The sequence below is a fragment of the Takifugu rubripes genome, chromosome 7 (assembly GCF_901000725.2).
Source record: "Takifugu rubripes chromosome 7, fTakRub1.2, whole genome shotgun sequence".
NCBI classification, from domain to species: Eukaryota; Metazoa; Chordata; class Actinopteri; order Tetraodontiformes; family Tetraodontidae; genus Takifugu; species Takifugu rubripes.
In genome coordinates, this window is record NC_042291.1 from 1,669,512 (window position 1) to 1,687,974 (window position 18,463).

The following is an 18,463-nucleotide window of genomic DNA, read 5'->3' on the forward strand; positions in this document are numbered from 1 at the left end:
TGGCTTATACAAAAATCAGTGGCTTGCACTTTGTTCATATACTGCATGATATATCACTGTGCATTTACATCTACTTCATTGTTTGTTCCTGCTCCTTCACCTATATTTATCTAGATACACTCTATTTCAGTCTATGACAACCACATCAGCACATATGTGCAAAACGTAAACACAGCTGTACAAAACTCCTAACTTCAATTGGTTCTGTGCAGAAATGCATCAAACTTGTACAAACATCATCATTTGAGGCACAGAAACATGAGGTTTGCACAGCTATCCTTGTTAGGACATTGCAGAAACTTGTGTAGAAGCCAAAACACACTAATAATAATATTATAATATAATTGTATAATAATAATAATGATATAAATCATGCTACAGACCAAACTGCTGTCAGTTTGTCAGAAATGACCGGCCGTTGCTCCAGCCCCTATAGACATAAAATAAAGATGGATGACGTTGTGGTAATGGCTCCACATCCTCCTGTTGCACACAAAACATACAGAAAAATATTAATTTGGGTTTGGCCTTCTCGCACTCAGCAAGACTTTTTCATATTGCCACCTGCTCACAGTTGCGCAGGTGGCAATACAATATATTCTCACTCCCTTCTCTTTAGCAACCAAAGCTTTGGTCATGGCCCTTTTGGGGTGAGTTTCTGTTGCACAAGGTCTCCCTCAGAGTCCCCTTCAGATGCTCGGGGCTTTCAGAGGATTCCCTCTCACTGCAGACAGTTGAGCAATATTGAGAGTCAGGACATCAAAAACATTCCAATGGTTGGATGTCACCGTTCAGAAACCTGTGGGGAGAATGGATCCCCCTCATAAAGGGGTTGGCCCACAAAACCCGGTGACCCATGAAAAGGTTGCACTTCACGTGAAGATGTGACGCTTGGGCAGGATGTGGTCGTTAAAGAATGACAAGCGCACATGTGTGTTTGAGATGCTACCTGGGGGGAGAACCACTGAGCTGAAGGATTAGAACCATCACCTGACTCTTTGGGAAAGGTGGGAGATGAAGGAGGAGGAGCTTATTCTGTTACTGTCATCAACCACTAGATGGCGGTGAAGATGCTTTGGCTTCGCCTTTGGAGTGCGCTCATGCTGTCCATCTTCAGCAGTCTGTGGTCAGGTAAGGGTTCAGTTTTAGGCCAGAGAAGTCCACACGAACACGAACGCACGCACACACACACACACACAAACAAAGGCATGTACATGCACTACTGTACACATGCAGACGCTCCTATTTTTACACGTTTTCTTTGTTTTCTCTGCAGAATTTTTTTTATAAACTGAAACAAACTATGCAAACAGATGATACACGTTTTTGTCAAGACACAGGAGGATATGAGCGAAGCTTCTATAATCCTTCTCCAACACACTTCTTGTTCTGTAATAAACTTCTCCCTCAAAGTTAGAGCTGTGCTAATTTCCAGTGCCTTCTTTTTTTTGATTCATGTCACAGGAAATCCACATAATATCGACATCCGCTTTTAACTATCTTTACATCACACAGTCCAAGAGCGACTTTTGTAAAAAACAAAATCCACCTGCCACTTCGGAAAAGCCTGAAAACGATGAAGAACAGATTATAATTTCTTCAAAATAGGCAGACGACTACAAGAGTGTTCTTTCACTGTCAGGCCAACCGACACGAGAACTGCACTTTAAACCCCAGAATCTGCTTTTAGCGGAACATCAGTCCATAAAGCAAACTGTTAATTCTGCTTTGTTCATCAGAGATCTCAGAGGGATCAACAAGTCCTTTTTAGGTTAACGCACCCCTGTCTATCAGATGTGAACATCAGTTTCAAAAGCTCAGAGATTCTTTTTTTTTTGCAGCAATCATCATGTTCTTTGTGCATTTACTACAATGCATAGCAGCAGTAATCCAATCCTTCACCACTCCATCTTCATTTATGCCTGTTTGGTGCAGACTGAAGCGTCATCTGTCTGTTATTTAGCCTCCTTCAGCTGAAGCGGTTTAAGAGACAGAGCTGGTGGTGATGCTGGGTGCCGAGGTGGTCCTGCTCTGCCCTTTTTTTCTCCTGCCTCCTCCGCCTCCGCCGCCTCCTCCGCCTCCTCCGCCTCCTCCCCTACCGCCACCCTTATTTCGTCCATGTCCGCGGCCATTCTCCCTCTCTCTCCTGTTTGTGTCGCCCTGCTGATCGCCCTTCCCATTCCGCTCTGAAATTAGAAATAAAAAAGAAACTCTTATTACGCAATCCTCTCGAGATAATAGTTTTCAAATGAAGTGGTGATGAGTGATGTTTTGTTGCATCGGGAATGTGAAACGCATCCACTCATGATGGCTGGCAGCTCTGCAAACACCGATGCAATGGAAGGAAATACTATACATGTATTTGGTGCTGCGACTCTGCCCATGTTGCTGCAGAATTTGAATTTTTTTGGAGCGTCCAAAGAAAATACAGCCTGGAGGCCAACAAGAGCTTATGTGGTACTGATAGTGACTGTCACCAAGTGTCCCAACACAAATCAATCACGTTATGATACTCAAACATTCTTTTTGAGGTCTAAATAATATTACACAAAGACATGAAAAATGGAAACAGACAATGGTCTCAATGTCAGATGGCCATTGTTAAGAGGAGCTCAAAGTATTTGGTCTTGAGGCAGTGTGGCTGCAGTGGAGAACATTTGTTAAGAAATTGCGTGTTGAGCATCTCTGCACAGCCTGGAAAATGAGGGACCACAGGCCAAGAGCTGGACACTGCTCCGCTGACAGGGCACAGCTTAACGTAGCACCATGGAGCTTCGAGAGCGATTCAATAGCTGCAAGTGTGTGTTTACTTTTTCCAAACCAGTGATTCAAACTTGTTGTGCAAACTGTTTTGAAGCTTTGAAAGCTGTCTGCCAGCAGCACAGGTTTAAGATTTCACCAAATAGCTAATGAAAATCATTATCAAGACTAATGACTTTCATTAGCTGGTAATAAAGTAGCTCTGCTGTAGTTGTATGTGGGGGAAAACAAGCGTTTATTTGCTCAATAACCATTGGGTGGGCAGAGCCACATTTGCTTTGTTGTCAGCTAAAACCTACAGGAGAGAGCTAATGGTGCCAAATTTATGAAAATAGTGCAGAAATCCTTGGGTGAATTCACTTCCACAATCCATAGCAGCATGAATGAACTTTACAGTTCCGTACAAGCTTTATTGTTTGTACAAGCACTTAATACAAAACAATAAATGATTAATAAGATACAGTAAACTACACTAAAGCCTAGATGAGGTGTGCAAACTGAAAGGACTTAATTACTACTTTAACAAATCACTATTGTAGCCAAACCTAAACGCTTCCTAAATTCTAGTTCTGTGTGAGATTATTTTTCAAGCAATTTCAGTCCAAACCCTGAGATCATGAATGCTACGTGAAGTCCAGAGCCATGCTGACACAACATATGAATTATTTTTACTTAGGAGAATTGGTTTGAAGCTACTTTGAGAAGAGTGGTGAAGACTAGAAATAAAGCAGAGCCCCTGAAGGGCATTTTGGAAATCCAGTTATCGAGACAAGAGGGTGGGAATGTAGAAAATGTCAAACTAACAACTGCTGCAACCCTACAGAGAACTTGTGTAGCTCAAAGAAAAGGGAGCGTAGTTTACAAGCACCATGGTATTGTTACGACACATCTGTTTAGCAGGAGCTCTGGAGATTGGGGGTGATTAAGGACATTTAAAAGCGGCAGTTCACACAACCATGACGGCTGCTGTTCAGTTAATTGGTCCGGTTCAACGGGACAACTGCAGCAGTGTGTTCCTTTAGGTCTGAGACTGGTGACAGCTGAACCTCGGGTCTGCTGCTGTGGGACTAGCTGTAGAACTGGAACTGCATGACTACCAAAACATAGACTGTCTAAAACACGTGAACTGACCAAAACATGCAAACCAGTGTTTGGCATCTGGGTGAATAAAAGCAAGGTTGAAAAGTTGATCCAGTTCTTGAAGGAGAACTAGAATATTAATATTCACCAGCTGGGAACCACAAGGTTCTGGTAAACAAGATTCCCTCAATATATTTGGATAGACTGTCAACATGGGGGACAGACAGAGATACAAGCAGTTCAAACTTAGGTTCAGCCTTCGTTGCATTGACATATGTGGCCAGATACATTAAATTGGATGTTAAATGACTAGGTGGAGTACAAGGGGACTGGAAGCCAGGCTGAAGCCTAGATAAAGAGGCTTCTAAAGGGTGGGCAATTGTATTTTGCATTCTAAAACCAGAAAAGCAGTTCTGCCATTTCATCACACTTCATTAAACTGGGCTGAGTCCTTTTAGGTTAAGACGTATTGTCCAAACAATGTACTGGACACTGCCCACGTGTGTTTTGAAATGGCGAATTTTACACTACAGATTGTTCAACATAAAAACACAAGAGTGATCTAAGTCACGACGACATCTAAATTAGGACTTTTTTTAAAGGAGAACAGACAAATTTAAAAGGGAATATTTTTTTTTAAAAATGGCAAATGAGGAAAACCCAAAGAACATAAAGGTCAATGATAAAACAGGACTATATACTTCAACATTAATGAATGATAGTAATAAGATACAGATGGAAATAATCAAACAGTGGAAGAAACACAGAAATGGTTGGACAAGAATAAAAACAGCAAATGTAATGTAAGACATGACACATGGGGAAAGAACTACAAAATAAAACAGGAATGAACAAACCTAAACCTAAAACCATAACACAGGAAATAACAGACTGGGGACTTAAAACCATAACACTCAAATTATGCTGTCACAGCCTGTCAATGAACAGTCCACTACTCGCTGAGCAATTTCAAGCCCCACCAACATCCTTCCCTCAAGACATGACCGCAGATCTATGTGGGACAGCGTTCCAGCATAGAGGGCAGACCGTCAAGCAAGCCTCCTCCATGTTTTACTCACATATATTCAGTCATGTCATCTGTAACGTGCTGCAATCTGCAGGGGGTGCCAATATTCGGACGCTCATTTTCTGTGATTTATGTCGAAAGAGTGGTAAAAAGTGTAACACTCGAAGAAATAGGACCACTAATTCCTTGGCGCTCAGTAACAACATGTACCTATTTAAGGTGGAATTAATCGCCAAGACTTGCCTTAGCTGCAACGGCGGCCAAGAACAACTTGACATTTTTGAAAGTTGACAAAAGCCATTGACTGGAGAGAATGACCAACAACCTGCCAGAGATAAAGCTGCTATGTGGATTATAAGAGCCCGCGCAAACATGTCATACCGTAGATGTGTAAACCTCACGCTACACTGGTCTTTTGAACAAATAGCTCTTTCTAGCTCTGATCCTTGTCCAGCTTTGCAGTGCCTGCCCTTCATCTGCTTGGCTTGTAGCCTGAGTTTATTGTTTACATGCTAAAAAGTCAAGATATTCTGTATCCTCCTGTGAGCTCAGCCAAACCAAACCCAATCAACACACTGTGGGTCACAGACGCACTGGCAGAAACGCAGCCTTTCGGGATGTTGAATAATGGTGCAATCAGTCATCACATTAACCGTCTGAGACATTTCATGAACCACATGCTCTTTACTATTTCTCAGCAATCTGAATACTGTCATCGAATTTCATTTTTAACCTCAAAAGTTCATTCAAAAGTTCCTACCGCATGTCTTTTTCAGTGAGGTGTGTTTCCTGTGTTTGAGCGGAGCATTTACCTCTCCCACATGGTGCTTTTTTGCTCAGAGTGCACTTCTTTCTCTCTGTTTCTGGGGCGCAGGTCTGTGAGGGTACAAGGGCCAACGAGGTGTCTGGGCTATGGACCTGTGGAAGGGGCACACGGGACCGCGACTGCGATCCTTTCCTAAACCCACATGTTTTGTTCTTCTTCATACAGGAACTCCACTGGCTCCACTCACCAAGTTCGCAATCTGAAGTGCGCTGACCTGAGTAAACAACACGTGACAGAGACTGAGGTAGTGAGGAACTGGTCCACAGATATGACATCTCAAAATTGTTTGGCAAGATTTATCTCAGAATAATTAGTTTTAGTCTTCTTCAAATCTGAGAGCAATTTGATCATTTTTTTAGCTAGAGAGAACAAAACAAGAAGGCTGAAAACAGGCTTCCTGCTGTTGAATTCACAGAAAGGACATTAATCCCAGTCGGCTACAAAGGTCCAAACATCAGGAATCTACCACAGTAAGACAAGATGTTTGCATTTCTATTGTTAAGATGGAGAAAAATGCATGTGATAAAAGAGTGGCTAAACAAACAGAACTAAGGGAACATCCTGACATTTCTAATAACTTTTTTTACAAAAGTATCAGGACACTCACCAACACACTCCATGGTTTCATTTACGGCGCTCTGGTCTTGAGGACAGCTGACATAACATCGTCCGCTGTGTGAATACAAGCCCTCCTTACATTTTGTGCAAAAATTGCGATTAAAACATGCTTCACAATTTTCAATTTTACATTCTGAAAGACACAGGAGAAACAAAAAGAGAGAATTAAAATTAAATATCAGATCAGTTTCAGTTGAAAAGTCACAGTTATCAAAACAGATATGACACAAACACACATACATTTTAATTTCAAAATACAAACCCCTATGTTACAAAATATTGTATTTTGTGTAAAATATACAACTGTACTACTACACATGGTCACATAAAGGCCCTTTTATAAGTTTTTTCCCAATTATTTAAAAATGAAAAGCTGAAATTTTGCAGTGACATGAATATTCAGACCCTTTAACTCAAGTTCAGGGGACCTTCCATTTCTCTTTGGGATGTTTTTACACCTTGCTCGTGGTCCACATGTGCTAAGCTCAACTGTGTGGACAGGAGTTGGGAGGACACACAGCTGCCTGGACTGTATAAGCTCAAACAAGTGACAATCATATCAGAGATTTAACCATCTGCCTCCAGAGCTCAGAGGCAGGAAAAGAGCACAGTGGCCTCCATCCTTATGAAAATGGAGGTTTTTTTGGAACAACCAGAACCCTTCCTACAACTGGTCATCCAACCAAACTGAGCAAACTTGGGAAAATAATCTTGATAAGAAATATGACCAAGAATCCAATGGCTGAGCCCTGACTGCAGATGGGAGAACTTTCTAGAAGGTCAATCATCACCCTCTTTGGCCTTCGCTCGAAGTGTCCTTTTTCTGAAGCAAAGCAGGTGCTACTCATCGCCTGCACAATACCATCGATGGTGGTGGCAGCACTGGGTTTTTCAGCAGCTGGGATGGGGAAATTGGTCAAGGATAAGAGAAATCTGATTCAAGCAAAAGATCAGACGACTGGGGAGACCTTAAAATGGCTGTCCAGTGTCAACAGACAGTCTCGTTCACACCCAACAGAAGTGAAGCTTAAGAGGTTCTGCAGAGACAAATGGCAGTATCTCCTCAAATCCAGTTGTGCAAAACTTTTAGCATCATACCCCAGAAGAATGGAGGCCAAACTCAGCTGAGTAAAGGTTCTGAATACTGATGTCAAAGCAATAACTGAGCATTTCTTTCTTAATATTAAAAGATCTTGCATTTACAGAATGTTGGAATACCATCAGAAAAGCATCCACCTTGTGCAAACTCACATATGGAAATGTTACATCAGATTGCCTGAGAGCAGATTGTTCTGACATAATTCACGGAGGAATGTTCCCATCGTAGAACTGGTTCTCAGGTTCTCCATGTTCCTTCCATACATTTTTTTCTTTTCTTTTTCTTAAGTAGCTCTTGTTTGTAGTTAGGTTGGTAGTTGGTGCTGGATGAGAGGCAGGATTATATGGTTTTACCTAATAATAGGTCATATGACTATGTTGAATTTTATCATTTTATTTTGCTTATGAGATGCAAGTTCTAGTTGTAAATTTGCTTCTGAAGAATTTGAAGCTTTGACTAGAAGTGAGTATTTATGGTTAATACCTCCCACTGAGAGTTGCAAAGCGTCCTCATGATTATAGGAGAGCTATGTAGTTGTTCTTATCTAACACTTGTAGTTTTTAAACATTAAATTCATTATATGTTATAGTTTATTCAATTTGTTATTAATAATTACAATGAAATATGAAGCACCTTTTTGTCAGGTAGTTTCCCTTATTTTCTCGACAGCATAAACTATTCCATAATGTTTTTTTCCTTTATGCAAATTTTCAGAATTGGCACAATCACGTTAAGGAAATACAGAGAGTTGGGGGTTCAATTCCAGCTCTGGCCGTTGTGTGTGCAGGCTGCATGTTCTGTTTGTGCCTTCTGTACATTTGCGGGTACTCCGGCTTCTCTTAAATCTCATGAACCACATGCACGCCAGCCTTTTCTTTTTCAAGGAAGCTTGAATGAGGACAGCTGGTCTGTATTGGTTCAAAGGGTTTCCAAAACATGGGTTTCTCCACACCTCTGACTCATTAAAATCTTTAACTTTCCAGTCAAATAAACAACTTCGTGACTTTTGGATGTTTACAAATGCAGAAGGATAAAAACCAGATATTTGAGCAAAAAATCTAAAGGGCTTTGATTTCATCTCTACAGGCACTTCCTTCCAAACAGTAAAGAATCTGCCATTTTTTGCCAACTTTTCTGTTCTAAATGTGTTTGGATTTAGTATTCATATACTGACTATGTATGCTCTGTAACTGGTCTAATCGGAAGGACACTGGTGAATCCTCATTTAGCCCTTCAAAGTCTATCTATAAAAGACCACAACAGGCAAATCTGACAATACTGTTCCTTACTCCTTACTCATTATAGAGGGGAGTGAAAACTCAACAGTGTTGCATAATAATGAACTTATTAATGAATATTATGCACTCAATGGTAATTTGTTTGTTGATGTACTATGATGCTCTTTATAGCTAACTTTAGTTTAAATTTATAATTAACATCATGCCTAGGATATAGGATATGTTGTTCGGTTAGGAAGTATCGGTTACACACTATTTTTCGCAATGCATTATGGGATACAATGACTGCACTTCATAGGGTGCGATGATTCTCACATAACATTTGGACGGAACTAAAAATGGACAGCCTCCTTTGTTAGTGCTCTAGATAAGGAATGGGCGGCGAATTTGGACACAGCTCACGACTAAAAGGTTTGAAAACATGGCAAATCAAGACAAATGGCTCAATATAATTTATGCCATGAACCAAAGTAATAAAACACAGATTATATCGTGTCTGGCTAATATAAAGGAAGGGAAAACAAAAAGGTTCACACATTAAATTCCAAAAGCATCATCGTCCTGTAACCGCTCACACTTATTTACAGGTTGTATGTGCTCCAGGAATCAAGCTTATTTTTATTACACTACATGTAATAATGTTGCAAGGGAAATATTTTGAATCGGACACGCTGGGACTCGATTTTGTAATATTTGAATTGATTAAATAATTAACAAGGGCATCTTTCAAAGCATGAGAGCTCTATTTACATGGAGTCGGAAACACTTCATCAAAAGATTCCTTTTTCCTGTAATTAAAGTACCTCCAAAGAAAAATAATTTAAAAAAAACAAACGTTTGTTTACCCTCGACTGCCATTCAAATAAACCTTTTTAATTCGGTAGTTACTTCAAAGACTATCTACAGACTGTATTTAATACAGTAAGTAAAGGTGTATTGAAACAATGTGTCATGGCAAAAGCATAATATACAAGTATTGTGGGCTGACAAGAATCCAGGCAACTAAAAAAACCCAGACATACTTTTACGAAACCAGCCAAACAATAATGCATTAGAAATGTTTTTGTTAGGGTTTTGTTCCAGTCCTGTTTTGTGCACACACGTAAAGGGTAACAGACAACAGACAAGGTTGCTGGCTAAAAAGGTGGGATCTGTGCCACCACATTTGTTAAGTTTGGGTAGTGCGGTGAGTGTGGCCTCCCTTTTTTCCCTGCCTCCCAACAAAGCCAAAACTTCCATAATGGAGACCAGCCCAATTAGAACTTCAGCTCATTTTCCTCCAATTCAGCAAATACTTTACTGGATTTGGCGGTTATTTTTGTGCACTTTTCCACACAAGTATCAGCAAAAGACAGCTTTGAAGGTTTTTTGCATGCATTTAGTCATTTCCATATTTGAGTTTGCAGAGGCTGGTGCAGCTATATATGCAACTGATGAGTATGGGAATGCCCTCAATCATATGCTAACACTTATGGGAGGATTAACAATCATCATCTAATGAGTAAATTAAATAGCTTTCAAAAGAATGTTGTTTATCCTACTAGGCTATTGGAGACTTGGAAAAATAAGGCAGATAAACAGAAAAACTATTCTGTGATCTTGTGGGACCAGTTTTAAACCTTTAAAGTTGCTTAACCCTCATTTCCTTTTTTTTTATTATTAGAGTGCACTAAAAAATATTTGCAAAAAAATATTGACTAAATATTGACAAAAATAAATACTTTCTTTCTTTTTTGCTGTTCTTTACCTCACAAAGTGACATTAAAGAATAAAAATAGGAAATACACAGATATGATCCAAAATGCAATGAAACTAGCAGGATATCCCTTTGCTCCTCCAAATACCCCCATATTATACATAAACAGGAGAGAACGCCAGAGATAAACAGATCGTTTACACTGCAGGCTTGACATCAGCTGTGTGATGTTGGCCAACAAGTTCAAGTCTGCACGTGTCTGGAAGTTTCCAGATGTGTATCTACAAATCTAATAGGCTCAGCATGGCCACAACTGAAAGCAAAACTCACGGGTGCATCTGTTGTTGCCTTCTGGATTCCTCATGCCAAAGTATCCAATGGGGCAGGAGGCGAGGCACACACCTATCTGACGGATGTCATTGCGCTCCAGGAAGATGAAGAGCTTGGGTTTACATTTAATGCAGCCGTTATACTCAGAGCATCGGTCACAGCCTTTGGGGCACGATAGCGGCATCTCAGGACTTACTGTTAAAACAGGCAGAGAGACAGGACCACTCAGGTTGAAGTATGCATTAGAAAAGAATGGTAGCAGGCTGCATCACCACATAAAAATGTTCCAGTCAGATATAAATTTTAATGAGGCAATGCAGAAAGGGAACTTAACAACTTTATGCCTACGAGAACAACAGGGAGCTTTAATATTTTGCTCACATCGAGCTCAAGCCATAAACCTCCCTGCTTGTTATCACTCCAAGAGGGAGGGGCTAATACTTGCAGCATTCCAACAAACATCTTTGTTGGACCATTTCCTCACTGTTTATTTCAAACTGCTTTCCGCAGATCCTTGGCAGATTTTCCTTTAGAGAAACCTGCGTAATCAGAACTGACGGCAGACCAAGAACTAGTCAAAATGAGTTGACAAACATCAGATAAAGCTACCCATAATTCAGCTGTCAGAGTTCAGAGCACCGGAAAAATGTGCCAATACTAAATACCACTGTCAGTTTTTAGTATCCCGCAGCGTGCAACTGCTGTCCAAGGTCTAATGGACCTGCACTAAACTGCCTTATAATCCCAGATTCAGACAAAAGCCCATAGACAGAGTCAAATAAAATAAAATACTGCACAGGATAAGTGTGAAAGCTCTGAGCGCTGTTGGAGCTGATTTACACACCATCACATCTAAATATACACACTTGTACAACAGAATCCATCTGTCCCACTGACTCCAAGAGATAAGGTGACTGGTAAAAGTGTTCTCCCTGAAACAAATCACTGCACGTGACTCACGGTCAGGCTCAAATGCAACAGTTGTGTTCGGGTCTTTGCGCCATCTTAACCAATATTGATTGAACTCTTAATGGCGCTGGGGAGTAGCAGAGAGGTTGGAGAGATTCTGAGAATGCGGTAATTGTAAACTGTTAGTGACGTGCTGGGAAGGGGGGAGAAATTTGCACGCGAATATTTGCACTGCCGGAAGCATGATGAACATCTCTGCTCTCATTTCCATCCTTGACACCGAAGGAAATCTGAAAGCGCCCACAGTGCACATGCGGAATCTCAAGGAAAATTAAGAAAGACAAAAATCAGAGGTGCACACTGCAAACCCACTTCCATACCTGGAGGGCAGAGGCTTCAGCTAGAGTGTATAGAGGGCAGTCATGGTATGGTGGCTGACCTAAATCTCTCTGTGCTCATCACAATGGAACATGAAAATCTGTAGCAGCACCTAAGGCCACAGTGAGTGTATGTGTGTGTTTTCTGGAGGGGGGAAGAGAATAGTTTGATGACAGAAACAACATTCACTGACATTGCCTCCTTTTCAGCATGTGTGATTCCAACAAAAACACATCTGTTACCATGGCCAGTTCTGGTATTATATGAGTTATGGTTCAAAGAGGGTGGGGTTGAGGCTGGCATTGACTGAAAGGTCCTTGTGTGTAAAGGGAGAATTATTCCAAAGCTGACATTCATGCTGACAGTAACACCAGCACCAAGGATCAGAGGTTAAAGATATACTGCATGTCAGCCTGAGCATCAACTTTGTAGTTGCGTGAGGTTAGAAAAATGCTTGCAAAAATATCAGTAGCACGATCCAATAGAGAGCTTAGGACTGTCAGGTACTCATTCCATAACGTGCCCACAGAGCCAGACACAGAAAGTGATGGCTTTGAGGGGGAATCCATCAAAAAACCCTCCATAAATAATCTTAATACCCATAAAAGTGTAAAATAAAGTCAGAGGAGCCGAATCTTAAAAGAACAAAGAGAGAAGAAGCCATTCATGGGAAAGGCTGAACCTAACTTAACCCCCATAGGAAAAACAAATAAGCCTCATGTGGAAATAAACAAAATGTTATCTTTACTTTGCTTGTTAAATGTTTATAAGACATGCACCACTGTGACTCCGGCCACAGAAATGAAAGCCAGCAGTGCCGAAAAGGAAGAATGGAGAGACAAAAACAAGCTGAGAAAGTGAGAACTCACCCCGTCTCTGCCTTCTTGCCTTAGAGAGCTTGAGAGCATCGCTGTGACCCATGGAGCTGAGGAAGATCATCGCCAGCACCACCAGTCCCAGCTGCATAGTCCTCGTTGCCTTTCTGGCCACACAGGGTCCCCCCCTGCGACCAGATGGAGCAGGTACGTGGAGGGCTTCCTCTATACGACAGGTGAAGACCTTTGTGGCGTGGAAGGATGATCCTTCTTTTTTCCGGTGGTACTGCTCACTCCGCCTGCCTCTCCCTTGCCCACCCCTCTTTTCTTTTCTTTCTTTTTTTTTTGCGCTTGTCTCTTTCACTCTGGGACTCGCTGCATCCGCAAGTCTGTGAAGGGTGATGCTGCGGTCGCACATCCAAACAAGCCCGAGGCACAGCACGCCATCACACTGGTGGTAGTTCTGGCAAAAGGGGGGTAGACAGAAGAGTGGAAGGGAAGGTTGAGGGTTTTGTTGAGGATGAGAAGGAGGAGGAACACCAAACAATACAATCCTGGTGGTTCAACCCATGAAATCTGGGCTGGGCTGGCAGGCAATTGACGCACCCGCTGAAGCAATTTTGATCAGTTAGTACCTGAGTCGACATTCATTAATCTTAATAAAGATGCTCAGTGGAGATACTACATGACAGTTGGAGCTTCTCGAATATGTTTGAGCAGCCACCTAAAACAGATGAAGAGCAGAAGCCATAGAGAAAAACCAACAATGACCAACCTTACTGGGCATGTTTTGAATGCGATCCTGCTTCTCCAACCATTTATTAGACATTAAATATATTAAATTTTCTTCATAAAATGCCTGTAATTAACATAGTTAGCCCAAGTAGATAGCGACATCTTTATTCTTGACAACCTAATAGTTTTTCACTAATTGTTAAGTACACAGAACGCATTAACCTTCATCTGCGGTGAACCGTGCCTTCCTCCATAGCCTATAAATCAATAATTGCCCAGATTTCTATGTCGGTTTTATTTGTTGCTTTTCCACTCCATTACCACATTTGTGGGTGAGAATAGACTGTGAGTTTTCAGAGTCTTTTAAAATTGTTGGGGGAGCTGGTGCTTTTTATACTTTTGGCTGAAAATTTACTCGATATTATGCAATTGCTAACGTCCGTTGAAGACCATTCCATGAAGAAGAGGCTAAAATAGTCCCAAAAAGGGTGGTTTTATGACCAATTTTTTTCCAGTGATGTAAACTTGACTCAAAAGGGGGCAGTTCACCTTCCAGTTCACCTTGTCCTGTTTAAACATCCCGAATATATTTTAGTTCCTTTGTTTGCATCTTTTATAGTATTTATTACAACTTTTTGCCCTTTTCCTTTAATCAGAACCTTTGTTGGGGTTCAAATGTAGTCCTGAAATGGCCCAACATATTATGCTACACAACGACATGGAGTGCAATCTGTTCATCTTTGTACCTATGATGACCAAGATTGGTTTCCATTATGCTTCGTCATTATGCTCCATGGCTGTTTAACATTCTGGGATTATGGATAGTAGAAATGGGATCAGTGTCTGTTCTAGCCAATACCATGTGTCACTACATGAAAATCAGGATTTTTATTAAAGCAGCATTTCAAAAGCACATCCTTTGTCAAGATACACTAGCCTATGAGCTTTTATTGGCTGTTATCTGGCTGCAACTGTTCACACTCTACTGACACTTTAAAGCTAAAATAATAAACTGGATGGATGAAGTTGCTGCTAAGTTTTAAAGGTTCTTTTCCCCTGTCACCATGCTAATTTGGTGTGAATAGCTGCTTGGAGGATATATTGTGTTAATAACCAATAGTTCTAATTCTAGGAAACTTGAAATGTGATATTTATTGTGTTAACATGTTATAAGGAGCAGCATTTACAGTATATCAGAGCAATAAGGGTTCCTCAAACACATTAGCTCAAGTATAGAGACTCCTAAAACCTGGCAAATTGAGGAACTCGGTATGTCACCATCAAAACGATGAGTTGTGTAGCCAAGGTTATGCCATTTCCTTCATTATTTGCACAAACGATAAATGGTACATGTTTATCTTTAAAAATACAATCGAGTCGACTCTCCGAGGGGGAAAAAGCAGCACAAACTGAGACAGAGAGCCTTAGCCATATTTTGTGCAGAGATCTCTATTTAGATAGTGTCATACCCTGCCAGTATTTACAGCTCGTGTGTGAAGAGGACACACAGAATATGTTGAGATCTGAGCAATGGGAGGTCCTCCCTCGCAGCTCAAATAAAGAAAAATAGGGCCATATTTGGCTTTTGTTGATTGTGGCTCAGAATCACATAAAGGACAATTTGGTGCATCTAAAGATTACAGCATTGCACTCTTCAAAAGAGTCAAATCATTTCAGCTGTTGTCATGTTCCTTCCCGATGCATCGCATTACATTTGTGAGTTCTGTTGATTGCCTAAACTCACGCTGACATTGTAAAACAACCACACACGTTCTCCCACGTATATAAATGAAGACAGTGAAATTCAAGATTCACACCTTGTGATATAAACTAAAAAGCAGATCCATTTTTTTCCTGCATGGTAAACTTTAAAAGCTTTGTTTGCCCCTTTAAGTGCAAAAATAATGTCAAACATCATTCGAACAAAGGATGACGAGCATTCCTGAAGTCTCAGCTTTTCAGTGGAAAAAAAGAAAGTTTCTTGTACAATTCCACAAATTTACACCTACCAGAATGTGTGCACCCCCTCCTTGGACGGCTTCAACCCCTCTTCTCCAGCAGTTTATTTACTTCTAACACTCAATGACTCACAATGTCAGTAACATCTCTTGGCTACGGTCATATTTACAGAAAAGAGCCAAAAGAGTGGCGCAGCCAGTCATCTGCAGCACCTGTTGGTTACTTACGAGAGTGATGATTAGACATTGGGACATTGCTAAGTCTCTGGAACGCACAGAAGACAACCTTTCCAGCACTGAGTAACTCAAGACATGTGCCAGAGACTCTTTCATAATATAGCACTCCCACGACTCTGTGCAACCTGCCAAGAGCCCACCTCGGCCCATCCATATTTGCTCTCGCACAGCACAGAGATAAGAGAAAGTCTCTGTAGGCTGTGAGCTTACTGTGAAAACCGATTAGCAATCTGCCTTTATTCTAACATGCTGCCTCCCAAATAGGCAGCAGCGGTGCCTTCGTGGCGTGTTTAGAGGGTTGTCCGTCTCTGCCCCCATTTAAGCGTCTTTCCTCTCCATCAGTCACATTCAGCTGAGCCTATTGAAACTCAGTCTGGCTCGTGAAAGAGTCAGCAGATAAAATTGCCTCCTTTGTGAATTAAGTTTGATCTATCAATTATTCAAGTGCTGAAAGGGAGCTCCCACACAGAGGAATTTGATGAACTTGAGAAGGTGCTACAACTCAGCTTTGTGCAAACGGTCTCTTCTTCCCGCAATGTCATTAACCAAAAGCTTAAATTTCCAAGTTGTTGCTGCTGCATGTGGCACTTCAAAGGGAAATTTCAAGACTCCATCAGTAGAAGTTGTCTATTTTTTTATTATTCAACGAAGCACATGTCGTCCCGCTGGAAGTGGCGGGTTGCAAAACAAAGTAATAAGCGTATTTATAGTAGTCAAAAGCACTTGTGTGTGACAAAACCAAACCCGCAATAAAAATGAATAAGATGATTCATCAGCAATGATGTGTTGCTGAGTGCTCATCACCCTAATGTTCACACCCTCGCTGTCAACACATTCAAATCCACATCTGCAGATGATAAGTAGTCAGCTCTGCATGGCTTTCTGTGAGCTGTACATGAAGACACCACCTGACTGCAGAGCCAGCACGCACAGGAGCCTCCACCGTTTCAATAATCACTTCCTCTGCCTTGCAGCACGAGGAGTTTGGGCAGTGAGAGGTCAAATGTGCAGCACTTTAAACACACTCGAGCAGCACAGACCTCTTCCTTCAATCAAAACAGCACCATTCTTGTTAAGCTCTTTCATCTGGGTCTAAAGCCCCTACAGCTCCCAGAGTCTGGGGATTGATCCCGTCCAGCTCAGTTGAGCACGGTTCAGCTTTGTCTGGCGAACTCGCACACCATGCTGGATTACAACTGTTTGCACTGCGCTGCCCTTCAAGGGAGAGGAAAATCACATGCAGCCCCACACCTGCCAGCACACCTCCGCTGTCACGTCACTGTCACTGTGGAGCTACAGAGGCTGATATTTATATAACCGGTGGATTATCTGTGATTGACAAAAAAGTAACTTGAGCTCTCTCTCTCTCTCTGTCTGTCTGTCTGTCAGCATATACACTCATATATGCTATAATAATAGAATAAAAACATGACTAAATACTTTAAGTCATGTTATTAGTTTTTATGAAGCTAAATTCTTAAATATTAAATTTTGCCTATATTATTACTAGTATTATTGTTTTATACCAGATTCTGTCAGAAAATTTTACATAGTTAATGTTCCAAAGCAGAATGCACCCACCTGTATTTTAGCGTCCACGGCGTTTGATTGAAAGGTCCCGACCAAATTTCCTTTTTTATAAGGGACAATCCGTTACTTGTTAGGTCACAAAGGACTCCTCCTCCAGGACACCCCCGTGGAACCTTTCGCTGTCATCATTTAAAAAGATACGATTTCATTTTCACACTTTGTCACAATTGCGAGGCAAATTCTGGACTTCTGTAGAGGACGCAATTGAAAGAAAGTTTGTTTAAGAATAACCTAAATTTCTCCAAGGACAATATGATTTTTTTTTTTAATGTTTGTTTTTTAGTAATAAGTAATAATAAGACTAAATATCTCCCGGTGTGGTCATGCAGGCTGCTTCTATTTCGTCTTTTAAAGTCAGGACGCGCGTTTCAGCAGAAAATCCAGCGAGCTGCGCTCTTTAAATCCACTCAGAGGCGGCGGACTGCATCCAACCCCGACAAGTAAAGTTACAAAGCCGTGATATTTGCATCCAAACCCACCGCAGCCGTCGGGCTTTACAGGCCCCACCCCCGAAATTCTCACTGCGAGATGAAAAACCTGCGGTGGAGTTAAGTCGACTAAATGTTGCTTAAATAGTAAAAGTGTAATGCACATGCTCATTTATTCCAGCATTTCAAGTCACCCTCCACCCTTAAGGCAAACAACGAAAAACGTGACGCTAGTATTACATGTAATTGTTCATTTAGATAAAGTAAGCAGGTTGAAAAAAGGAATAATTTTGTTGCACCTTTTTTTATTAGATCGAAAGTAAGGATGAAAAGTTTTTAAAAGAAAAAGAAATAGACCTACAATTCACAGGCGAGGATCCATGCGCCAACATTCACTTGCACTGTCTTTTATTTGCATGGTTACAATGAGAGGGAGTACTGGAAAAACACCAATCACATTAAGTTATACTTATTCTGCTGAAAGATTTATTATGAGAAGAAAGTTACAGAGGAGTGTGTTGTTATATCTAGTCGCCAAGAAATAAACAGTGAGTACCCGGAAAGTCACACATCATCTGTAGTTTTTATGGTAGCCTGCGATGCATCTGCTGCTAACATACAGACACGCTGCTGGCATACCTGCACACATTATTCTTCCCATTAAGTGGTACATTTTTCACTGACAAGTTCAATGACCTGTATTTCAGTTAAGTTATAAATGGTGGATGCAACCACTCCC

General features: G+C 41.1%; 1 protein-coding gene across 1 annotated transcript; it reads right to left on the minus strand.

Moving 5' to 3' along the window:
- Nucleotides 1-1,329: 1,329 nt before the first annotated feature.
- On the minus strand, nt 1,330-17,787 carry rspo1 (R-spondin 1). The gene is made up of 6 exons (XM_011605056.2): nt 17,288-17,787; nt 12,831-13,239; nt 10,675-10,869; nt 6,301-6,444; nt 5,680-5,907; nt 1,330-2,186 (listed from the first exon to the last, which is right to left on the minus strand). Exons 2-6 carry the CDS (start codon nt 13,192-13,194, stop codon nt 1,984-1,986), a joined length of 1,134 nt encoding a protein of 377 aa, XP_011603358.1. The 5' UTR covers nt 13,195-13,239; nt 17,288-17,787; the 3' UTR covers nt 1,330-1,983.
- Nucleotides 17,788-18,463: the final 676 nt, after the last annotated feature.